Raw genomic sequence first — 25139 nt, 5'->3', positions numbered from 1 at the left:
AAAGGCAGTTCAGTAACTTGGGCAGATGGGTTTTGCTGTTTTTTCACCATTTCCACTGGAGAGTAGCAGTGATGCTTCTGGCTTGGCATGCCATTAGACAACGAAGGGTGTGCCTGTGTCTGTCCAGCTGTTGTGGAGCTGGAGGCTAAAAATAATCCCCTTTTTTCCACCTCCAAAACAGCTGAAAGGCAGAAATGAGGAAATCTTGGATTCCTGGAGTTATTGAAGCTTCTGTCTTCATCCCAAGGACATACGGGGAGTGGATCATCATTTAACACCCCCTTATTTTCCAAGATGAATTTAATACTTGGGTACCTTGGGCAGGAGAGGAGTGAGGGGTTTAGAGTGGGATGACAGCAGTGGGATAATGCCCTGGGCCACAACAGGATTTGTCTGCTCTTAGCTATGCCAAGAGATGCTGTTTGTTGCATCTCCCACCCCCATGCTACTACCAACTGGTAGATTCCTTGAGCATCTAAATGCTGAGAGCTAATGTTTTTTTTAATTTTTCAAGGTCAATGAATAGATTCAGCCTTTCAGTTATAGTGGATGAGATTTTTGTGACTAGGTTATTGTGGAGTGTTATTTTGAGGTAAGGTTTTTTTCTAGTTTTTGTTGGTGTTGTGGTGATTTTTTGTTTGTTGGTTTGGGTTTTTTTTTGGTTTGTTGTTTGTTTGTTTGGGTGTTTTTTGTTAAACACAACGGTGGTGTTCAGCTGTTTAACTGCATATGGTTTTTCCACAAGGGGATGCAGGTGCCTGGATTCACAGGCTGCTGATTTAATAGCAGGGGAAAGGAGGGATTGCAAGAGGCCTCTATTGTATCCCTCTCCCTTCCCTCCTATTTTGAGTCATATATTTGTACATTATCTACAGGAGATCATATCAGAATCCTGTGCCTGGCACAGAAGACATTCTGCTATTGGAGGGGTGACTTGTTCTGCCATTTAGCTCAGCACTGGGAATATTTCCTGGAGATTTTCAAGGCACTGCTATTCCTAAACATAGAGAGAGAAAGCAGCATCTTTTAGAGTCAGACTGACCCTTGAGTGGAATCAAGCTTACCACATGCTGTGTGTATTTATATTAGTAAATATAAGTGAAAATTTCTGATACATTTAAATTGCACAAGAAAGAAATCAGTGAAGTTCTGTTCCATTTCTGTCTGAAGATAAATAATGCATTGTGTACTGCGCTTGGTTGTAGTGTGGGACAAGATTTATACAGAAACAATCATCTTTTAGGGAAGAGTACAATACTTTTTAACAGTATCATAGAAACAGACTATTTACTCAGCAACTTGGATAAACAACTTTTATAAAATATGCATGGGCTTATTAGTGTTTTATTGTGAAGTGCAAAAATGTCCATGCTTTACTTATTAAGTATGAATTTAAACTGAAATAGTCCTAAGTTAGTCACTAGGCAATTATTATTTGCCTGGAAACTTACATTAGTTTCATTCAGTGGGAATTTTGTAACCCATATTCTTTCTGTAATTTTGCCTTAACATAGGTGCTGTTCTTGGGAAATATGTTAAATTCAATGAAGCTTCTCTTTTGACAGAAAATATTCATGCACATCTGCAGGGAGAAGATCAGCCATTTGCACTAGGAGGTTTTCACCAAGAAAAATGTCTTCTCTCAGTATTATTATCTCAGTAGTAAAACAAGATGTAACATCCAACATGTTACTGATTCTTCAGGCAGGTCATAGAAGTCTGGTCATGATCTTATTCTTTCATAAGCTGCCCTATGAAACTAAACAAGACTTTCTCCCTTCGTTTCCAGCTTGAACAAGAAATATGCAAAAGCTCTTTGTTCTTTTCAGCAACTGTTACTTGGGATAATTTGTGGGAGATGCTTTGAAAAGTCAAGTTGTCCTTTAGCTTTGTGGGGGATGATCTGGCACTGTTAAAAGGCAGTTGATGTGTTAATGGTGATGGGGATGTCAAGAAGCCCTTGGCATTTGTTCGTTCAGGATTGATTGTTTGAGACTCCCAGTGTGATGCCAGCTGTCATGATTTGTGTTACATTGCAAGAAATTAGTTCCAAAAGCAGGCCCTGACGAGCCAGGAGACTGGGATAACAGGAGGGGAAAATAGGATGCCATTCAAAGTTCCTTCTAGTCTGGCTGCAGGAAGGTTTCTTCTGGGAGTCTGTTGGCAAGCAGACCGCCAGGGAGTGGCATGGGCCCTTCCCTTGCTTAATAAAGTTAGGAACACAAATGTAGTAGGAATTACTTTTGCAAGGATTTTGTACTGGTTTTGACCCCAGAAGTTTCAAAATTAGATGAGGAAGTGCCAAGAGTAAATTCTACACCAGCAGGAAGCGTCCTCAATAAATCTTAGAACAAATAGCTCTGAGATGTAGATAAATGTGTTTCTGGAGGTAACCACGGGTGGTGGCAAACATACAACCATTTTTCATGGTGTCTCTATGCAATTATGAAGATACTTTGTCAATGTGATAGGAGGAGGGAAGAGGGCAGAATCCTCCTTAAAATGCTAACATAGTGTGTTGCAAAGCACCAGGAGGAATGAAGGGTTTTCTGTGCGGGTTTTGTTACTTGGCAGGGTCTGCTATGACTAAATCTCCAAAGACTGCTGTTTCTTTTTATTTTTTATTTTCTTTAAAGTTGCATTTATTTATGTATAATACAGCTTGTAAGTGAAAAAAACCGGCCTCACCTTATCAGACCATGTATGGGCTTGCTTTGTAGAATGTTTCTGACTGCCTGCTCAACATGACTGGAAGCTGTGAAGGCTCAGTTGAGTCACTCACTTGTCAGAGCTCAGAGTTCCCATGCTAATCACAAGAAGCATGTGCAAAAAGTCTGACCCAGATCCAGCAGTGATGCTCTTCAGCTAGGCTATGTGTGCCCTCTATTATTCTTCCTTTATATTGTTACATCTGTTGATTTTTTTTTAATATTCATCATGCAGTGAGGAGTGTTCTTCTGAAATTGTGAATTAAATGTTCTTTTAAAAGGAACAAAGCCAAGTGGCTAAGGCAACAGCCTAACTTTAATATCTCTGGTTAACAAAACACTTGCCTAAAGGGAAGCCAAAGCACCTCACAGGAGTTTTTCTTTCAATGGGAATTTATTAGAATTATTTATTAAATTGAAAAAAGACATTTTTGCACTTCTGTGATTTGGGTTGGACAGAAGTCAGCACCAGATACTTTTGCTCAAGTTGTTAGATCTGAAAACAAATGATGACCAAACCAAAATAAATAAATGACTCTACTTTCTGCAATTGCAATGTAATGGGAACCAGACTGGAATCCAGCGAGCCTGCAGACAGAGCCCGTGCTTGCTTTGAAACTGCAGTCAGTGCCTGCCTCTGTGTGTGGGACACACAGCAGCGTGTCTGGCCTCTGACACAAAGGTCTTGGATTGGCAGCATGGCCCAGCTTGGCTGTGCTGCAGCTCTCCCATCCTCCCAGACCCACCTTAGCTGTCCCAGCTCCAGCCACGGCACAGCTGGAACTCACAGCAGGGATTTTGTGATATCTGGGGGGGTTTGGAGGAGTGGAAGGGGTTCGTAGGAGATACGGAACAACAGCATTGTCCAGCTATAAGATTGTTTCTAATCAGTTTTTAGTAATCAGTCAAGGAAATGTAAGCACTAGATATGCTTGGGGTTTAATTAGTTTGCTTTCTGGAAATCCTTTCCTTGTTGGTCTGTGAGAAATTACAGCTGTCAACTAAAATTTGGGCAGGAATCCTCTGTAATTGTTTTGGAAGAGATTCTTCCAAGGGTGCCCAAACGTAGACTTAAGCTTCTGAATTGTGATTTTCCTGAAAGTGAGGATGTTTAGCACTGGGTGAAGTGGAATAGGACACGATGAGTTCCCCAGCCCTGGCAGAGGGCAAGTCTGCTGAGTGCCCTTGGCATGTCCTCCTTACATCAGTAGGTGAGCCAGGCTGTTACATCCACCCTCACTTGAAAAAGAGTAGCTAATAGTGTAAGGCTACTGGCTTATCGTAGGTTTGTTCAACAAATCTAGTAAATGTACACCCATTTCCTCTTTAAAATAAAAAAAGCCTACACTAAGACCACTTATTTCCTCTCCCCTCCCTTTTACACAACTGTAATGCTGTTGAGAAACAGCTGCAAGCACTTGAGAAACGTTAAATGAGGGTTAGAAATGTGCAAGCAGATGCTCAAAAATGTTCTGCTTTTTGCTCTTTTTTTTTCTCTTACTTCTCTTCATCAGATGCTTTTGTGTCTGCATTAAGCACAGTTTATCCTCTTTTTTACATAGGCTGAACGCCACATGCAAGAAAAATTCCATTGATTTAAGTAAATTACTTGTTTGTGCTCTCAGTAGTGCAAGTCCAGTTGTATTTCAAGTCATACCAACAGAGTAAGTTGGGAACTGTGTGGAAGTAATACAAAACCCTGTGTCACACCCCTCCTTTTCTCTGCCAGTGTTTAATTATTGGAGGTGGCCCCTGTGGCCTGCGGACTGCCATAGAACTTGCCTTCCTGGGAGCCAAGGTTGTCGTTGTGGAGAAGCGGGACACTTTCTCCAGGAACAATGTGCTGCATCTCTGGCCCTTTACCATCCACGACCTTCGGGGACTGGGAGCAAAGAAATTTTATGGCAAGTTCTGTGCAGGATCTATTGATCACATCAGTAAGTATCTGAGGGCATGGGCACTGTTTGGATAAGGGGTTACCCGGATCAAAAGATTAGTGGAGACATTCTTGGTTTGGCGGAAAGTTCATCTGCATTAACCATGTGCCAGTGCATGTGTGCACACAGGGAGGAAGAAAAATGGTCTTGTTTAAGCAAGGTGGAAATAGAACAAGTTACAGTCTTATGGAGCAAATTTTCTTGTTAGTCAGGTATGGTTAAACAACACGTTTTGATTATGAGGTATGAAGAATATTGATATTTATTCCAGTATGTTGAAGGTAGACACAAATAACAGAGTGGACTATTTTCAGGGAAATATGCTGTAAAATTTTGTATTCTAGAATACGCTGGTTAGCAGATCTTTTAAATATCAAGAGGCAAACCTCTACAAAATTATTCTAAGAAACTCAAATGAGTTTTGCCAACAAGATTGTGCTGTAAGAGGAAAAGGAGGTGGAAGAGAACAACATCCTTTGGTGGTTGCTGTGTTTGCATTCATTACAGTATAGGAAATAGAAATGCTACACACTTGTGTTAACAATGAATTTCAGTTCTCTAGCAGGCTGGTGGCAGCTGGAGTTGCTTACTTATCAAACTCATCTTTGTCACTTGCTCTCCACAGGTATTCGACAGCTTCAACTCATCCTCTTCAAAGTTGCACTTATCCTTGGAGTGGAAATTCACGTGAACCTGGAATTCGTGAAAGTCCTGGAGCCTCCTGAAGATCAAGAAAACCAAAGTATTATTTATCATAATACATTCTATTCACAGCAACTTCTTTTTTTGCCAGGTGTTACATGAAGTTGTACAAGGCAGTCGAACACTGTTTACAGAAATAAAGAGTTTTTTGCCTTTCTCACTCAGGCAGCCTTGTTCTGTGCAGTTACAGGTGTGATAAGTATCAGTGTGACTGATAAATCTTAAAACACAACCCAGGCTGAGAAGCTCTGGTTTTGCACTATGCCTTCTGGCATGTGTTTGAGGCTTTGTAGGGAGTCTGGTGTGGCTTCTCAGGATCTTGATAATATAAATATTGAGGATGGATGAAGTGCCCAGGACCTTGTTTTTGCATTCACATTTGATATAACTCCCACTGGCACACACAGTCTTATCAGCATTCTTATGCAAGATTTTTAAACAATAGAAAAAGATTTCTAGTTCTCTAATTTTTATTAAATATTAGTTTTTTGGATGTAGTATCACTAAAATATTTTAAAATTTTTAATTAAACCTCTGTGGTATCTCTTCAAAGGGTCACATAGTGACAGCAGAACAAGTATATTAGTTGAAGTAAAGTATATATAATTTTAAAACATGGACAGTACAAACACTTTCACATAATCAGCTTTGTAAAAAGAATGAATTTAGCTTTGTGAATATGCTTCCATTTAATTTCTATGTAGAAGACAAAAGCACTGATGATGGAATGCTATTTTTGCTCTTTTAGTAGCCAGTTCTTCCTTGCAGTAACCACATGTATGTACTACCCTGTAAGGTGGCTGGGGGGTTATTTCTGTGAGAATCAAGTGCTTGAGCTTCTTCTCGTGATGTGGCTCTGAGGAAGCTACTGCATTGGGTGATCCAGACAATGAGAAATGCTCCCTTTATCTCAGTGCCCTTTCCTCAGACTCTGAAATCACTTCTCTGTTGTAATACTGAAGAATTAATAAATATTATCTGTGTTTTCAGAGATGGGTTGGAGAGCTGAGTTTCTCCCCATGGATCACCCTTTGTCAGAGTATGAATTTGATGTTATCATTGGTGCAGATGGCCGCAGGAACACATTGGAAGGTGGGTGAATGTGTGTTTTTAGCCTTGCTACTGGTCTGTAGGGTACCTTGAAAGATCTGAAAGTCAGAGCAAAGAAAGAAACAAAGCAGCAGGTTACTTTTCAATCTACAGAAGTCTGTGAAAGCTGTTATTTTATGTGGTACCTTTTGGTTTTGTTGTTAAGTCATAGCTCAAAGTAAAAGACATTTAATGTCATTACTGCTTCTGAGCTCTGTGTATTTGCACTGCCTACAGAGTGCATTGTGGTGCCATTGGGCTTGCTTCAAGGTTAAGTAATTATATGATGATTTAACTTGAAGGAAGCTGACAAGATATAGGTCAGGAATGGCATAGCCTTTGCTGTTGTGCTGTGAATTTGCCCTGTGTGCTTGAACTCATGACCAAAAGGTGACTGACAGGTATTTAATGAAGGCAACAGAGGCTTTGCTTCTTTGTAAATGAGTCTGAACTTCAGAAGCAACTCCTTTAGAAACAATAGCAAAAGTTAATAAATAGCTCTAAGGTTTGTGGGAGTAGAGGGTGTAAATGTTTCTTGAACTTGAGTCGCTGCTGAAAATTCAGACCACCTTAGCTGTGTTTCTTAGAGAGACACTGGCTAAGCTGCTCCTGCATCACAGGAGCAAACCTTTTACTTAATTATGTATTTCCCTTTTAACTCTAATTATATCCAAGCTAGTTTCCATTCTCTAAGTACACTTTTTCCTTTTTTTTTTAATTGGCTTCATAGTTTGACTGCGTATTCTTTTATCTGCCAACTACAATGTGCTTACAGTTAATTCCTTATAATGCTGTACTGGAAATGTCCCTACACTGTTGTCTGGCTGCTCCCCATAAAACACTGTTTAAATAGTCAGGTACCATCAAAACCTAATTATTCTTACCTCACCTGCAGACTCTATCAAGAGGTTAGTGTTTATCATCATACCAGCATCTAGGGGAGTGATTGGTGCACTGAAGATATGTACAGAAGCTGGTGTTGTCTTATCAGATCTATCCCAATGAAATAATGAGAGCTTATCAAGAAGCACAGAGACAAAAATCCATAACCAATTTATTTCTTGCTATAAAATAACATATTCATATGATGTCATCTGCAGTGGGCCAAAAATACACTAAGGATCCTCTGTCCTACTTCATAATTTAGTTACAGATGGAAAAACTTCAATGTGTGATTGCAAGATTGTGGCTCAGGGGGCCTTTTATCAGTGAAAAGTGAAAGCAAAGATGGAGCAAGGAGCTTCTCAGTTGGTCTCATCTTGGTAATATAACAGTTAACCCAGTGAATATTTTTCAATTCCAAATACCTGTGGAAAATCTCATTAGCTAGTAGTGTGTAGGTTTCTATTTTTCACATCATTCTCTGCTGCTTTTTTGACTGCTGATCTCTTGCATATTTTTTTCAGGAGCTGTTTACTACCTATATAAGAGATACCTAACTTGCCATTTAGCATGTTAAAAATGTCCTCCTCCACTGAAATTGACCTGTTATACTCCCAGACATGTAAAAAAATTTTTTCCACGTTTTTCTTTAGTCATAGTTTTTCCTGAAGTTCTTCCCTTAGTTCCCCACCCAACCATTTTTCAATGAGACTTTATCTTGAATGCAGTGCAGCTCTAGTTTTGCAGCTGAAAATGGGGAGAAAAGACTCTTTACATTCAAAGGAATTTTGGAGCCACGGTGGAATCTACTGATGGCATGTTGTTTGATGAAGTGTAGGAAAGACATTGAGCTGCCTTGAGCTGACCCTCCTTGAAAGTCCAGTCTGAAATTTGCAGTGGTTTTAATTCCTGTCTTTGCTCCGCAGGCTTCAGGAGGAAGGAATTTCGTGGAAAGCTGGCTATAGCAATCACTGCCAATTTTATAAACAGAAATACAACTGCAGAAGCCAAGGTAGAAGAAATCAGTGGGGTTGCTTTCATCTTCAATCAGAAGTTCTTCCAGGACCTGAAGGAGGAAACGGGTGAGTGCATCCTCATTTTTTCCACTACCAAATACAAGAGGCAGCAGGGGAACTCTATGTGCCAGGCCACCCTCTTGTTACTGGTAACATCAGTTTTGAATAATCTGTGTAAAAAATTTCCAAGTGATAAAATATTGTTGATGTCAGAAGCTTGCAGATGGAGGTGTCCATTTATGGTACAGTGGGATAATTTTTTAGCTTGGGTGCTGCCACATCATGGCTTGTTTTAGTGTTTAAATTTTTCTCAACTGCAAAAATGTCTGCTATGTTGAACAAATTTGGAAGAGCATTTTCAGGGCCCAGAGATTTTCCCTTAAGACATGATTTATTTTGTTTCTATCTGTTCACATGCTGAACAGCTTAAACCCTTTGAAAAAGTCTCTGCCCTTCTGGGAGGAGTTCATTCTTGCTTTTTGATGTGTGGAGCTGATAAACTGAGAAGACCTAGAATCTGCCATAAATACTAAAAATAAAAACTGTGAAAAACATCTTAATGGAAAGGAGTTTCAGGATAGTTGCATTCACTGTCAGTACAATCAACTCTATTCTTGATTTACAGCTGATTTTTAAAAAAATTACTATTGTAATTGAAACCAAACCCCCTGGTTAGACCCAATGCCAGAGCCCTAGCAACCTGAAAAACACTTTGCTCCCTTGGCACCCAGTTCTACCTCAGGAGCTGTTAATGCTGTAGTTAACTAGCTGTTCCCTGAAAGAATGCTGAATAACTTTAAACTGTGCTGAGAAAAACTGCTGTTGTGTGATGTCACCCTGATTTTTTAAGTTTTTCTAAGCCTTCTGATTCTTGTAACAAATTTTCTCATTCACTTTATGTAAATAATTTACTGTTTTGCATTCTTTTATGGAGGAGGAGAAATTTGATGGACTGTTGGTTTGTCCAGTGTCATTGGAGAGGTGGCACTGTCACCCTCCAATCCACTGTCACTTCTGGAAATCTATAAATGTTGGAGTCAGAAATTAAAAATTCTCTTTTCGCCTTGGAAGAGCTGCGTGTCCGCATCGTGTTATTTCATGTCCTGTAGTGACGGGGTGAGACCACTGTCCTCTCTTGTTTTGTTTCACAGCATTCTGCCCACTAATCCTTCATCCCAGCTGGGAGAGGGGATGCAGCCCAAGAAGGAAAGGCACCTGCCGGGATCAATCCCGCGCTGTTGGTGAATGACACGGGCAGGGCGCTGCGTTCAGTGACAAATGTGTCTGTCTCTCTTTTCAGGGATTGACCTGGAGAATATCGTTTACTACAAAGACAGCACGCATTATTTTGTGATGACAGCAAAAAAGCAGAGTCTTCTGGACAAAGGAGTGATTATTAACGTATGTAAAAATGCTGGTTAAACCCTATTTTATTTACTTGGCACAGAGTAAGCGTGAACATCTGCATAAACGTTGCTGGATGTTAGACAGGGTGTTTATAGACTTAATCACTTCATTCAAGCTCAGGCCACTTGGATCTTACTCTGACATTTTTAGGATTTGCTTTTTCCCTTCAGTCAGCTCAAAGTTTCAATAGAGAACTGAAAACAATACTTCCTAAATTAATCAATTTTGAAACTGGCTGAAATGGGATCTTGACTTGCCTTGGAAATACATGGTGGGATTGTCACAGCAGAAAATAAAAACCTCAGTTATTTAAGGGTGAACTTAGCACAGCTATATTCAGTTTTATCAGGCAAGTAAGGAAGTGTAAAAACCTACCCTAGGTTAAATTGCAAATTCTCTAAAGTGGGTGAAACATGATAGAAGAAGGCTATAAACATGATGCCCTGACCTTTCAGGGGTATGTGTGATTTTGAGGTATTTTTTTTTCTTTCTTCTTTTTTTTCTTCTTCTGTAAAATATAGGGTTTATTTTCTTTTGTTTCTAGGAAGTGTTATGGCACCACTTAAATTTCCCTTTCTGGAAACCCAAAAGAGTTCAATTTTTCTTGGAAAGTAAAGCAGTGCCAAAACAGCCAAGTGTAATTTCCTGAAGGAAGTACTTGTGGGGAACTGTCAGAAGGGCTTTTGGCTTTCTGATAGGACCACTCAGCTCAGTGCCATGATTCCCTGCCCTTTTGGAGGCCAGGGGCTCCCAGGGCAGAGCTGCTGTCCATGACCAACCAGGGTGGGAGAGAGGAAGGGTCAAACCCCTTGGTCTAAATGCAATGCCACTAGAGTTTGCGAGGGATGGTGTTGAGGAAATATTATATAAAGTTTTTATGCATTCTAACTTAAACTGTAGTTAATGGGTTTTGATAAATCAAACCCACTATCTTCTACCTCCTAGAGTTCATCAGCCTCAAGCTTTGTTCAAACATAGGCAATTTTTTTTCCTCTTTATTCTTTCTTTTTTCTTTTTCTTTTCTATTAAGTGCAAGTAACTTCAACTGTACAGTAAATGCATCAAGTAACACAAAATAAAATAAAGTAAGTAAATAAAAGCCCCGTGGCATTTTTAACATACTTATGGTACTGTAAAAGATCACCTATGACATTGAGTTCTGTTTCTTGCAGGCTCACTAGATTATTTCAACCCCACTTGAAGTTATAACAGCTTGGAAATGGAGGGACTAATATCAAATGTGTATTTTTCATTTCAAGCAATTTTCTGAAATCCTCTTTCCTTTCAGTGATTTTGTGTCTATTTCCATACATAGGTGTCTGTTTAAGATGATGTTTTCAAGATGATTCATCACTACTGATATGTGTAGGCCCTGAGATTGTGGGGCTAGTGTTTGTAGGTGAGGGCAGTCCCAGGGGATCTGTGGGGAGTTTGGAGCAGAGGAGCAGCAGCTGTGGCTCATCAGAGCTGTTTTCCTGACCTACTCAGCTCTGAGTGGAAAAAAAAATCAACCACCCCAGTGTGTCTGGTGCAACTGGGCTAATAGCGGTTCTGTGGTATCATCTGTGATTAGGGGTCTCATCCACGATTAGGCTGGAAATAGAACCTGCCTCATTAATAATCACTGCCTTTAAGTAGGATGACCTGTAAAGGCAGGGTCCTTTACCACTCTGCCCAAGGAAAAACCTGGCCCAAAAATGAACAGAAGAGCTGCTACGGTCCAGGTTTGAGTGTGGTGTTCTTACTGAGATGTCGAGGCAAACCTTGAGGCTGAGTCCCCATGTCACAGCATCAGTACTTCTGCTCTCCTGTGGTTTCAAATGGGGGGTCCACGAGTGCAGAAAAGCATTGCAGTGATGTGGATGACATCTTTTGATGTGAGGGAAGTAATGTTCTGAAAAGATCACATCACCAAGGAACTGGGAGGAGCTATAATTTTCTATTGCAAACAAAGCTGCTCGTTCAGTGTGGGCAAGGAAAGTTTCTGTTTGGGGCAGTACCTGTGCTTGTGCATTGGCTTTTTGGAGATTACAAATGTCACTCGTTTCTTGTTGCTGTGAGGTGTGGGGCTCCCAGTCCTGCTGTGAGACTGCAATATTCCAGTTCAGAGAGGATATTGGAGTCTCTCATCCCACATCCTTCTCTCCTTGCAGGACTCCGTTGATACCGAGCTGCTGCTCTGTGGGGAAAATGTGAACCAGAGCAATTTGCTGTCCTACGCCAGAGAAGCTGCTGACTTTGCAACCAACTACCAGCTGCCTTCCTTGGATTTTGCAATTAATCATTATGGCCAACCAGATGTAGCAATGTTTGATTTTACCTCCATGTATGCATCTGAAAACGCTGCGCTGGTGAGAGAGAGGCACAGACATCAGGTCCTGGTGGCTCTTGTTGGAGATAGTTTGCTTGAGGTATATCTTGGAATGCCTTCCAAGTAGTATTTTCAGGGTTTTTTTACACTTAACTTCCTTAATCCAACCATTCAATCTAGCCTCCAGAATAAAATGTTCTCTTCTAAATGTCCTGAAACAGTGGTACCTTGTTTGGAATAGATTTTTCCCCTTTTTTCTTTTCTCCTTTATTATGACATAGTTTGTCATAGCTAATGCTTGGCTGGCAGCCTGTGGCTGAGATCCCATTTTGCTTTATGCAAGTTGTGTTTCTGTCTGAAAACTGTGAGCTCCGTGTCCTCAGCTTGGGTGCATGGCATAATTTTACTGAATTCCATCGTAGACAAAAACTTGATCCAAATTATTATTGCAGTCCCTTTGCCTTAGTATGTTCCCTTTTTTTTTCTTTCTGAAGTGAAAAGTGTATGCTGCAAGTTTTTTTTTTTTAATTCATGCTGACAGCCTGAGGCATTTGAAAAGAGCAGTCCAAAGCAAATTTAAGAGGTGAAAAGTGCATCTTTTTTTTTTTTCCTTTAATAATTCTTGAGTCTTTTTTTTTTTCTTAGCCTGTATCTTTTGGGGCTAAAAAATCTGATATAGAAGTTAAAAAAAAAGTGAAAAAAGTAATCTTCTTCCCCTGCCTAAGATTTAAAGGAGAGGCATGTTTAAAACCTGCAAGTGTTGCCTGTGTTGCATTTTGACTCTTTCTGGGCTATTTTTCCAAGACAGTATGAAACTCCGGACTCCAAATTCGCATTGAAAGTTGCTGTTGTAGTAAGAGGTTAAGAAATGCAGAGAACTAAAGTGTACCTGCTCCTTGCAGCCCTTCTGGCCGATGGGCACTGGCTGTGCAAGAGGCTTCTTGGCTGCCTTTGACACGGCGTGGATGGTGCGGGGCTGGGCGCAGGGGAAGCCCCCGCTGGAGATCCTGGCTGAACGGTGAGTGCTGCTCTGCTCCCCAGCATTTCCAGCCTTTTAAAGAGCCCCAGCAGGGCTACAAGGCAGTGGATTCCAGAATGCTACCAGGAGAAATAGTATTAGGGTTTAAATCACTGATTTATGGCGCTAAAGTGTGATCCTTAAAGAAATAGACCAAAGAGACCTTGTATCAAAAAACCCCGAACCTCCAGGCATCTCACCTGTTTTTTTATCATAAAAATGAAAAAAAAATCCTGAAAGGAGTCTAAATAAATTCTTCAACAGTAACAGCTTTCAGAGTTGGTCTGTGTGATTTTAACTCTGCATTTTGGCGTAGTGGTGCTCTCTTTAGGCTGATAAATATGTGGAGAATTATTATAATGCTGCACCAGAAACTTTTTTTGACTGGAGAAAGAAAATCTGTTGCTAAGTACAGCAGCAGTCTTGGTGTCACCATGGTCTAATGGTTGAAGTTGATGACTTAGATCCTGCTGGCAGCCACCCTGCTCTCCTACAGCTGCCCAGGCTGTTTTGGGGCAGATACGTAATAGGAAGAGTCGTGGTTGTGGGAATGCAAGCAGGAGCTTTACTAACTACTGCACTTTGAGAATTTTTAAGGTAGAAGCCTGTGGGATGACTCAAACACGGCCTAATCCCAAATGGAAAATTGAGCAGCATAGTAAAAAAAGCTGTGGTGGTTATAGGAATTGCATGATGACAGGATTTAGTGCTATTATGTGGTAAAAAAGTTACTTCTTGAGTAGATGTTAAAGCAAAACCAGATGACTAGATGATGTAACCTTCTTTTTTTTTTTTTCCTCCTTTTTCTTGCTCACTTCCTGCCTCAGGAAAATATGGGCATGAGCTCTAAGTGTCCGTCTTATCCTTTTTCTGTCTGGCATCCTTCCGTTGAGTGGGGATAAGGAATGGGATGGATGCATTATGCATTTGGTCCGTAACACTTGTCCTGGCAGAGCCAAAATGAAGTTTAGGCAGCTGCAAAAAAACCCTGATCTCTTATAAATAAATATTTATTTTAATACATAAATCTTGCATCTTTTTTCTCTCCAAGGGAGAGCATTTATCGACTCTTACCTCAGACGACCCCTGAAAACATTAATAAGAACTTTGACCAGTACACCATTGACCCGGGAACAAGATACCCGAACTTGAACTCGAGCTGTGTTCGACCTCACCAGGTCAGTACTTAAAAGGCTTGCTTGTGAAATCAGTTCTTTTTTTATCAAGGGTAAATAGAGCTGCAAGGAGTGTGTAAACAAAATCTTCAGGAGACTCCTGAATTTAGAACCAGCTGCTGATAAAGTTAACCTGGAAACAAAACTGTTTTTTTGTCTGATGTTATGCTGGTGATTGCTTTTCCTTGTAGGTGAGACAATTATATGTTACTAATGAGCTACAGCAGTGTCCTCTTGAAAGAGTGAGCTCCATTAGAAGATCAGTGAACCTCACAAGACAGGGTAAGTGGCATCTCCTGTTTGCTGTGGCTTAACATTTGTGGCCTTGTGAGCATGCAGAAGCTGACTGAAAGGTTTGCTTTCCCCTTTCTGCAGAGTCAGATATTCGGCCTAACAAGCTTTTGACGTGGTGCCAGAAGCAGACGGAGGGATACCGAAACGTCCATGTCACTGACCTGACCAGCTCCTGGAGGAGTGGCCTTGCTCTGTGTGCCATCATCCATCGCTTCAGGCCTGACCTCATGTAAGTGGCAGCTGGGGACCTCCTCGGCTGAGGCATTTGCAAAGTGCAGTGTAAGACCAGAGCAGCCCTGACACTCTGCAGTCCCCTTCTGTGGCTGGTTTCTGTGAGGAAGTGCACACCATGGCCAGGTGTGGAGGGGGGAAGGGGTGGGTTGGGTTTGCTGTGTTTCTTCTGTATGTCCTTGCACGCTGTTTAGAATGAAATAGATGTGCTTTCAAAGAGCTAGGAGGGTTTTGAACCCGATGATTTATCGTGTTGTGGGAGTCATGTGTCTATTTAAAATGAAATTTGCAGTTCTGGGGGAATGTGTAGAGCTGCATTCCCAGATCCCTGGAGACAGGTTTTGGTGTCTGTCTGAAACCACAACCATGAAGCACAATCCTGAGTTACAGAAATGCTGGGTGAGCCTGAAGGAGCCATCCTCCATGTGTTGTACTGGTTGCTGTGACAGTCAAAGAGGGAAATGTTGGTCCGTGGAGATGGAGGTTTTGCACAACTCTGTCCAGGAGAGCACAGAGTCCTTTCATGTGGCCAAAGCAAGGCCTTGAAAATGAACTGCCCTAGGGGTATAGTGTAAGCCAGCATTCCCCTTTTGGCACAGTTTCTGGGGTCCTAGTGCTGCATGCCCCAACTCCATGCATCTGAATGTTTTGTAATGTCCCATAGTTAGATACAAGAAGGTCAGTGTGTAACAGATGTCAGGAAATAGCAATTGCTGGCACTGCTGGATGCAGTCAGTGGGGTGACTCTCTTCTCACCAGTCTCCAAAATGCAGTGCATGCATTCTCTTATCTTCCTACAGAGCCTTAGGAGTCACACATGAATTACTGTCAACTTCCCTTTATTGTGGATAAATGAAAGGAATGATTGAACTTTTTTATGAGGTGTGATAAATTGGAAAAAAATAGGTGTGGTACCTAGAGTGGTTGTTTGTACAGTTTTGCCAGAGGAAGAGCTGAGATTTTAAGAATAGGAATTTTTTTTGGCCTTGGGTTGGTTTAAAAGAATTAGAATTCTGGATGTTTTTGGGAGAGAGGATACAGAAAGCAAAGTAATCTTTGCTGCCTGTGGAAAACACGTTCTGTACACTGCTCTCTACAAGGTCGATAAATTTATCTTCCTGAGCTAACAGACCTCCTGCTGTTCAATTAATGTTGTGTTTGGATCTTGTTGGCTTCTTGTATTCAATGAGCCTGCAGAAGGACTTGGCTGGATGAAAGCTAGGCAGGCAGGAGAGGTGGCTGCCAGTGACAGCTCCCAGCTCCAGAAATGGGCAGTGGGTGGGTGAGAGAAGAGGAGAAATTCTTTGGGAATTCAAAAACTCACATTCCACTGTGAGGAGAAAGAAACTACCCTGCCTGGAGCTTTGTAATTTATTCACATGTTTATTTTAATCATGAATTTTGGAAGCTGTTCAAAAGATCAGAGTCTTAGAATAGGTCTCATAGAAAATGGATCAGAGAGTGGATAACAGAGTTCCAGATGTGTGATGCACTTACTTAGTGCACTGCTAAATTCAGTTATGACCTGGGCAGGAGGTCCCTGCTCAAACCGTGCGTGTAACACATTAAAAAAGGAAAGGTAGTGCCTGTGCATGTGTATGCACACACATAATATGCTACTTCCATAGAATGCTGTCCTAAATTTCTTCCACCTGGCTTTGATAATTTATAAAACTAATTGAACCTAAGTAATCTCTTGCTAATGGATGAAGTCTGTAGTAGTTCAGCTGTATTTGGAGAAGGAAAAGGTTTGTATGGTATTCACATGTCTTCTGAACAGAGAGAAGCTGTGAGACAAGCAGAGAAGAAGGAAAACACAATTCTTATCTCGCTTGCTGTGCCTGTGTTGTGCTGAAGTAGAATGCAATATGGAGATTGTTTTACCCGAAGTGAGGATGTTTGGTTCCCTTGGCCTGTCAGGCCCAGAAGTGTGTGTTGGACTGTCAGGCGACAGTCACGAGAGAATCAGAGATGAGTGCAGTTCTGTGCAGTTGTGAGCAGAGGGAGTACATGGCAGATTCAGTTTAGATACAGTGTACATAGTATAGTATAGTAAAGTAATTATTTAGCCTTCTGATGATGGAGTCAGATGCATCGTTCTCTCTCCCCTTCATCAGAGTCACCTTTGATTTACAATAGGTTTGTTAGCACTTATGAGGAAGAATTGCATCTCTCCAATAAATAAAAATATTTTTTGTGGGACCATATCAAGGTCCAGTTCAGTGAAAAAGCTTTTAAATTGGATTTCTGGCAAAGTTAGTATTTGCAATAATGGGATTTGTGTGAGGCTCTTGTAGCTTTGACCCAGTGAGATGCTGCTGCTGCTGTGCCACGGGAGCACGGTGCGTTCCCGAGGGGAGCAGGGAACGAGCGATGCCTCTGTCTGTCTGTCCCCACAGCGACTTCGAGGCCCTGAACGAAGAGGATGTGGTGAGGAACAACCAGCTGGCCTTCGACGTGGCCGAGCGGGAGTTCGGGATCCCCCCGGTGACCACGGGCCAGGAGCTGGGCTCGGCCGGGGAGCCCGACAAGCTCAGCATGGTGCTCTACCTGTCCAAGTTCTACGAGCTGTTCCGCGGCACCCCTCTGCGCGCAGTCGGTGAGGCACCCGAGCAGGGCAGGGGGAAAGGGGCAGCCTTCATCCAGGCTGCTGATGGGCACTGCTCTCCAGCCAAGAGGCTTTTCCCAGTGAGGCAGAGTAGAAATTTTCCAGAGTGGAAATCCATATTGGTTTAGGTGAAATGTACGTCTTTGAAGAGTAGAAATCCAAAGGTCCCCTGCCTGCAGAGCTGGCTTTGCCCCTGAGCAAGGCAGTCCTATCCAGATAGCTCAGAGTGTCCAAATACCCGGGCCGCTCACAGCTGTGGCTACCTTAAGCAAGCTTAGTGGATTTCAGCTCTTTAGTGATTATCAACTCTCTTAGGATTTCAGCTCTTGCTTGCTAAAGTGCCTGTGGGCTAGGGGAAGAAGCAGACGTGAGAGATGAGAAGAAGAAATCGTCCTGGGGGTTCCACAGCGATGATTTATTGAGGGGTCTATGAAGGGTTCCAGCGACGGCTCTTCTTCTGCCAAATGGGCTAAACCAGCCCCTTTTTATAGGGTACAGAGGGATCCAAACTTGTCCAATAGTAGGGGTTAGGGGAAAGTGACCTATGGGGTTACAGAGATAAGCTGGGGTCCGAGAGGCGGAAGACAGGAGCTTGTTTTGCTATCTCATCATGACTCAGCCATTCCTACTGTTGAGCCTCAGCCCTCCATGGAGTCTTAGACAATTCTACGGAGTCTGCTACAGAAATCCATTTTGATTTAGGTGAAATGCGCATCTTTGAGTTGAGTCTGTAGTTTGCAAACATGGCTGTTTAGTCTGACTGCGTGTTCTCCCAAAAACCTATGCTGAGAGAAACTGCTTCAGCTGAAGGACAGAGATAAGGAGGGGGCAGACAGAGAGAGCAGGGTCAAAATGAGCCAGGAGTTCTTTATGATAAAGAAGAATTAGCAGCAAATGTCACATGAAATCAGTAAAATGAATATGTATGAACTTATTGTGACATTGCATTCATATATGTTTGAGAAGGAGATAAAAAAGGATCTGGAGTTCCCAGAGGCACGCATGTCATGTTAGGGGAATGATCCCCACATCCAGCACTGTAATAAACATAGCAGCTTTACAACTTCCACAAAAGTTGTGGAGTTTGTTTGCTCCAACAAATGACCAGCAGAGCCCTTCTGGCCTGCAACAGTTACCTCAGGCTTAACACAGGAAACGGGGGAGAATTTGATTGAAGACCAAGGTTTTGTGGGTCCTTGGTGGTTTCAGGGAGTAGGAGCAGCTGCTTGACATCATGGAGGGCATGTATCAAGTTGTTGGTGTGATTCCCTGGTAACACATTCATGCTTGTGTTTCTCTCCTTCCTTTTTTAAAAAGCCACCCTACATTGTATGTATTTACTTTTATTTGTCTGTGTTTCTTATGTATAATTGCTACCAGCACTCAACTGGAAAGCTTTCGCTTAGAATAATTTATAAACTAATCTAAGTAAATATCCTAAGCAGTTGTTTTTTCAACAGATGCTGCTGAGAAGCAAAATGGAGAAAATAATGATCCTGGTTCATCAAAATCATCAAATTTCATCTTTAATAATTATATCAATTTAACTTTACCAAGAAAACGAGTACCAAAGGTGAGTTGTGAAGCAAGACTTGCCCTATGAATATTTTTTTTCTGAAAAGTTGAAAATAAACTTTCAGGCTCAGAAATAAGGGGTTTATATATACACTGCTATAATTTTCTGAGCTATTTCTATCTGTAAGAAAAAGAGTCCTGTAGCTCTGTATTCCTGGATTTAAATATACAGCCATTTTATTATATACCAGTTCAAATAATCAGTGCTATGCTAGACTGTTTATTGATTGGGAGGGAGTGCTGCTTTTTGAAAAAAGCAGTGATTTGCACAGTCTGTGGATGCTGTCAGGGTTCTGAAGAGAAGCTATCCAACTCCTACAGAGGAAACCTGCAGTGGTGACCAACAGTGGGCAGGTTGATCAGCAGCTTTGGGATAACAATCTCTTAGTCATACCTCTGTACTTTTCTCTCTTGGTTACTTATTAATGAAAACTTACTGACAGGCCCTGTTATATCCTTATTGTAAAATAATCCATGCCCATACATGCTGTGATTAAGGACTACAGAGCCTTGAAGCTTTGCAGAGGCCTGAGTTAACACATGTACACATCTACTGCATTTCTCAGTATTTTAATATACTGCTTTTTAAATTTGTTGCTCTCTTGTCTTGTAGAAATGTGATTTCTGTTTTTTTCACCTGAAGAATTACTGCAGAATTTCCAGATACTTCCTACACTGACTTTTGTCTTGAATATTTTCCATCCTGCAAACTCTTTTTCAAAACCTGTGGACAGTCAATTGTCCAGTAACTGAAAATATCCTTGTTAGGAGATGATTTTCTCCTGCCACCCACATATACACAAAACTAAGTGACATGGTTCCCAGATAGCCAAGCTGTGAGAAACCAAATAGGCAGAATAAACTCTGCTTTTTTTTTGTGGGTGACTTCTTTAGAAGGAAAACCTTTATCATGACCACAGTGTTGTTTTTCAATGAGTTGTTTGCAGAAGTAAACAGACTTTTAGCAGTGTGGAGAGCTTTCCATTACTGAGCCATAGAGCCTCTGATTAACCTCCTGTCATGAAATAAGCCTTCTGTCAAAGCAGGAGCTGGAGTTCTTGGCAGTACATGAAAGCACAAGGTGATTGCTTGAAGGGCCCCTCTGGTTTCACACCATGGGAGCTCGTTGGAAATGAGAAGTGGAAGTATTATTTCCCAAATCAGCTTGGGAAACAAGGCATTGTGTGCAAGGTTTTGCAGCTCTGTCACGGATGGGCTGTAAAACCAAGCAAGGTGGGTTTGGGTTCTTGGATTAGGACAGACTTGGGAGTGCCATAACCAGTTGAAACTAGCTGGGAAATTAAGCTCCTTGGGAAGCAATTGTTTGAGTTTGGGGTTTGGCTGTGGCTTCAGTTTTAGGGTTCTTTCCCAGGCAGAAAGTGGTGCTGAGCATTATCAAGGTGTATATATATCAAATGTTCTGTCCAGGCTTTAGCAGAGCAGAGAGTGTTGCTTAACTGAACTTCCATGGCATGCAGTTTGTTCTTGGATTGGGCTGGAGGAGGGATCTTTATCTGAGCGAGGGCTGTGAGAGACCAGGAAGCGGGACCTGGAGCTGGGGTGGCTGTGGCTGTTCTGGCAGCCTGTGCTGAGCTGGATCATGTTTTCCATTCTCCTCGGAGTGTCAGCCCGGCTGGAGAGGAACTGAGATTTCCTGTGCTCCAGACTAATAAATGAAGGGAGGTGTTTACACAATGCAGGGCGCAGCCCTTTTGGAGTCCTGCTCAGCAATTAAATTGCTTTGTCTTTCACTTCTTTGTCAGCATGTTAATGAGAGTCCTTTCTGCCCGATCTCTGAAAGGCAGCATCTTGCTTTGCTCCATTCACTCAAGCAAAATCTGCTTTTATGTGGCCCAGGCTATTATGCAGAATACATTGTGCTGCTCTGTGTTCACCCTTTCTGGGTAGACTGATGACTGTAGGTAGTGCAAAGCTGGGTTTTACTGAGCTGCTGCTTGAAAGACAACGTAGTAAAGCAAAGTAATTGAAATATTGTCATCTGATTCCTTTGGTGTTTGCCCACAAGTTGTTTGGGATTACTCGTCTTCATTGCATAATGATTTATTACAGTCTATAATATATATATATATTATATAATATATAATATTATATTATATATATATATATATAATATTATATATATTATATAATATATATAATATACAGTCTTTTACAAAAAAGGAAGCCTGCATTCTTTGATCTTTCTTTATTTCTTTTTAAGGAATTCCTTTTACTCCTTTTATTTGTTTTTTAAGTTGGCTGAGCAGGCACTAAATTACAGCATGGGCAAATGCCAATAAGTGGAATATAGTTTATTAGTCATAAGTTATCACCATATCAAGTCATCACAACTGAATGTTACAAGAAGTGATAAAAATTTGCCAGCATTGACTACTTTTCAAGTTTGTGCAGACTGAGTCTGAAGTATTACTGATTTGTGTAATCTCTAGTTGAGTAAAATAATGAAATATTTGGATGGCTCAAGGACAAAAGAAGCAGTTTGGTTGCTTAAGTATTGTAATGTTCAGCCATAGTCAGGGAGGTGAACCTTATGAGGGAGCCAGACCTTTAAGGCAGCCAGTAATTGCTCAAAAATGGAGGTATGACTGTGCCATGAATTCATGATCTGCATGCAGACAGATGGTTCAAGAGAGATTTGGGGGTTACAGTAAAAGACTGAGGGGTTTCTGGATTTTATTACTTCTCTGGAAAACAGTGCAGTCTAGCTGAAAATTCACAGAATAACTCATGCTGTAAAACCTTTTTCTTCAAGGATGTGTTAATACTTTATGAATTGTAAACTCAGTACTGAAAGAGGGAAAGATGAACACCAAGTTGTAGGGCCTGTTCAGCACAGTGTACAAGCATGTGTTCTCATGCACTGGAGTGCAGTGAGAGCTCCCAGTCAGGGGCTGTGTGACAGCTTTTACTGCCCTGATACCTGTTCAAGGAGCAGTCCTGTGAGCTGGGGGGTCTGACAGGGGGGCAGCGAGACCCCCTGATGCTGGCACTGCTCCCCCTGTGTGTGCCTGGCTGAGCACAGCCCAGACCTCACCTGCCTGGGGATGGAACTTCTCCTGGGAGGAGCTGCTGGGGTAAACTTGGGAATTGCTGCAGTAACCCATGGCACTTGTTTTGGCTTTGCCCTTTCAGGCTGAAGGGAAAACAGAAGAAAATGAGACGAACAAGAGGCGTCGGAAGGGCCTCTTCGGCGTCTTTGAGCAGGTTGGTGTTCAGTGGTACCCAGCTCCTTGATGGGCATCAGAGCTGAGGAAGCAGTGGGAGCTGGGGGGCCAGGGTTTGGCCTTTGGAGCATGGCATGGAAAAAACTTCTCCCTTGAAATGCACTCAAGAAGAGCTAAATTAATTTTAATCATTTGGGAGGGAGTAGAGCATTAACTAAATTGCACTAGTTTTTGTTCCGACACAGGAACATTTAAGGTATTGGTTTGTTTTTCCTTTTCCTAATTGTCTATTTAGACAGTTTTTTATTTGAAGAGTTTGCATTGCAGCTTGGTTTCTAGCCCTTTTCTGATTAGTCACCTTTGTGACTCTGCTTTATGAATAGCAGCACTGATTTATGTTCCCTTTTACTGTACTCTGGGACCCAAGAAACTATTTTTTGGTAACTTTTGCATGCTAAACATGTCATTTTAGTATGCTGCAGACTGCATTTCCTTTCACCCTTTGCTGAAAAGGATGTTACCTCTTTCCTCCTCTCCCTTCATGAGTGTTGTAGGAAACACAAGAAAAACACAGTTTGTTGTTTCCTTGCAGACTTCAGGCTTTCCAAGCCAGGGAACAAACAATGGGAAAGAACAGAGTGAATGCAGAGAAGGAATGAACCAGAACAAAGTCAAATCAATGGCAACTCAGCTGCTGGCAAAGTTCGAAGAGAATGCTTCAAATACAGTTCTGAGGAGACAGGTAGGTCAGAGATGAACATGAAAGCATCTCTGAAATTGAACTGTAGTCCCTCTTTGTGAAAGTGATGCAGATTTCCCAGGGAAGACAGGAATCTCTTAGGTGTTTGGAGTGGGCTGTCTTTTTTAATACTTTATGCAAATTTAAAGAATTTCTCTCAATACTTGGTAAACAAATACAAGTCATATAGATTGACTAATGCATCTAACAATAACATATTGCTGTGTTATAGTGCCTAGAAATGTCATGGAATTTGTGGAATTTGTGTTATTTGGAAGTCTAAGGTGGCTGCATCCAGTATTGCAGAAGGCCTGTTGTGGCCTGTGTTTTTCAAATAAAGGACACTGCATATCCTGTGGAGTCTGTTTTTATGGAAAATCTAGGAAGTGTTAAAAGGAAACCTAATCTCTTGCAAGATATGTCTGGCTGCCATTGCCATTCCAAAACTAGGCAGAGTGGAATACATTTGTGCATTGTACAGCATTTTCATGGTTTGTTGTTATTGTGACTAGAGGTATTTTAAAAGCAATCCCATGCTGCCAAGGTAGAGGGGAGAAGCTTAAAATCGCACTTCAGCCAGAAATAGTTGGAATTAGCAGAGTTTAGACCTGTCATCTGAAAGACCTGAAAGAAGGATGAGCAAGGTGTGGATGTTTTGACAAAAATTGTGGCATTCCTAATTCTTCATCCTTGTATCCGTTTGTTTATTTAAATACTTAGGTCCTCCAGTAGTGTAGGCTTTATAGATGTCCAGTGACTTTGTCTATCCTTGAACCAAAGTTGTTTGCACACTGCCTGGCTACTTGTCAATGCCCTGAGCTTTCAGTGTGTGGTAAGTGGCCAGAGATTTCCTTGGCCATGCTAAAGGGAGTTATTTTGATCATAAACTCTGTTAAAAAGTACTGAACGTATTCAACTTGAAGTATATCTTTGATGGTAGAAGTTGCTAATAAAATGAGTAGGTGGCAAAAATATGCAAAATGTATTGTTAAGCTTCATAGTAATGCATCTTTAAAAGAAGCTTTTATTTCTTTCTGCCTCAGAAATTCTTTGAATCCTATTTACTGTCTTCCTTTTTTTTTCTTCTCCTTCACCCTGTCTTTGCAATTTTAAAAATGCTTTACAAGGAGCTAACAGATAGACCAGCCCTGCTCTCCTCTGACCCTCCAGTTAATCCTCGCTTTGCTAAACCTATGGATCCAAGCCTTCTTCCACCTCAACCAAAAAGGCAGGTAGGAAGCTCCTATGGGTAACAAACACCTGGCAGGCACAGCATTTCTCTCACTGCTGGGATCTTGCTGCTATTGCAGAGCTACATGAGATACAAAGCAATATTTGGATGGAAACTGCAGAGTTCACAGACACATTTAGCTGAGAATTGTGAAAACACCAGTAGAAAGTAAAGGCTATTTTACACCTGCTTTGTCAGATGAGAAAACTCTCTGAAAGTGTGGAAAAACCCTGAAAACATAAGTGTTGATTTCTGTGTTACCATATCTAGACTCCAAATTGTATGAATGTAATTTCACAGCTGCTTTTAACATGTGAGAAAAGTACAGCAGTACCCAAAAATTTGTGCATATACCCAGTGCTTTGGGTTATTGTAATGATAAGGCTAAGAGAGAAACCTGGCAAAAAATATCTAAGATAAAAACTTGAGCATGGAAAAGCTGATATTGGTGCCCAGGTATTCTATTCCTATAAGTAGAACTTGTGATAAGAATTTCTGCTGAAAGCTCTTTTGCAGCATCACATATATGGGGAAAAATGTAGTCTAAATTTTTCTCTTAGTACTTTGACTGAAAGCAATCTCATGTCAAACAGTATTGATACTCACTTTTCATCAGAGTTTTAAATTGAAGTAAACATCCTGTAATGGCACTTCAAGAGCAGTCTGCAGTGAAATGAGATCTGTATTGCATGTGGAAATCGGCAGACCAGAAGCTATTTTATATTAAAACTCAAATTCAGAGATGTGTTCTGAACTCCTCAGAAAATGCCTTAAATCTGAAATACATTATATGCTGATTTGGGTCAGACTAGATCTAGAACTATGACAAGAATTACTGTTGAAATCCTCATAAATATAATTGCAAGCTTAGTTTCATGCAGATGTGCTGCTAAAAAACCCCAACCCACCTTTGCTGTAAACCCTCGAGGAAGATATTCTTCTGCACTGCTGCTGTCTGAGGTTACTCACAAAATCTCAGAAGCATAGAGAAGGATGTCAAGGCCTGCACAAGTTGTGTAGGACTGATTTAT

At 41.3% G+C, this 25139-nt stretch overlaps 1 protein-coding gene across 3 annotated transcripts in view; it reads left to right on the top strand.

Annotated features, from left to right (window-relative positions):
* MICAL2 (microtubule associated monooxygenase, calponin and LIM domain containing 2) overlaps positions 1-25139 on the top strand; it is an 80245-nt gene that overhangs the window by 40215 nt on the left and 14891 nt on the right. For 2 of the 3 annotated variants that reach the window (XM_030950193.1, XM_030950192.1), the window contains exons 3-17: positions 4438-4645; positions 5271-5387; positions 6338-6439; positions 8245-8400; positions 9635-9735; positions 11895-12152; positions 12955-13070; positions 14122-14248; positions 14437-14527; positions 14621-14768; positions 17170-17369; positions 18839-18951; positions 22107-22178; positions 22731-22880; positions 24005-24109. In XM_030950193.1, the coding sequence (XP_030806053.1) occupies positions 4438-4645; positions 5271-5387; positions 6338-6439; positions 8245-8400; positions 9635-9735; positions 11895-12152; positions 12955-13070; positions 14122-14248; positions 14437-14527; positions 14621-14768; positions 17170-17369; positions 18839-18951; positions 22107-22178; positions 22731-22880; positions 24005-24109 (2064 nt within the window). The remainder of the gene's footprint in view (positions 1-4437; positions 4646-5270; positions 5388-6337; positions 6440-8244; positions 8401-9634; positions 9736-11894; positions 12153-12954; positions 13071-14121; positions 14249-14436; positions 14528-14620; positions 14769-17169; positions 17370-18838; positions 18952-22106; positions 22179-22730; positions 22881-24004; positions 24110-25139) is intronic. The other variant, XM_030950194.1, reaches the window with a different exon arrangement.

This window comes from Camarhynchus parvulus, chromosome 5, assembly GCF_901933205.1.
Source record: "Camarhynchus parvulus chromosome 5, STF_HiC, whole genome shotgun sequence".
In the NCBI taxonomy this organism is placed as follows: domain Eukaryota; kingdom Metazoa; phylum Chordata; class Aves; order Passeriformes; family Thraupidae; genus Camarhynchus; species Camarhynchus parvulus.
This window is presented reverse-complemented; position numbering and strand designations above follow the sequence as displayed.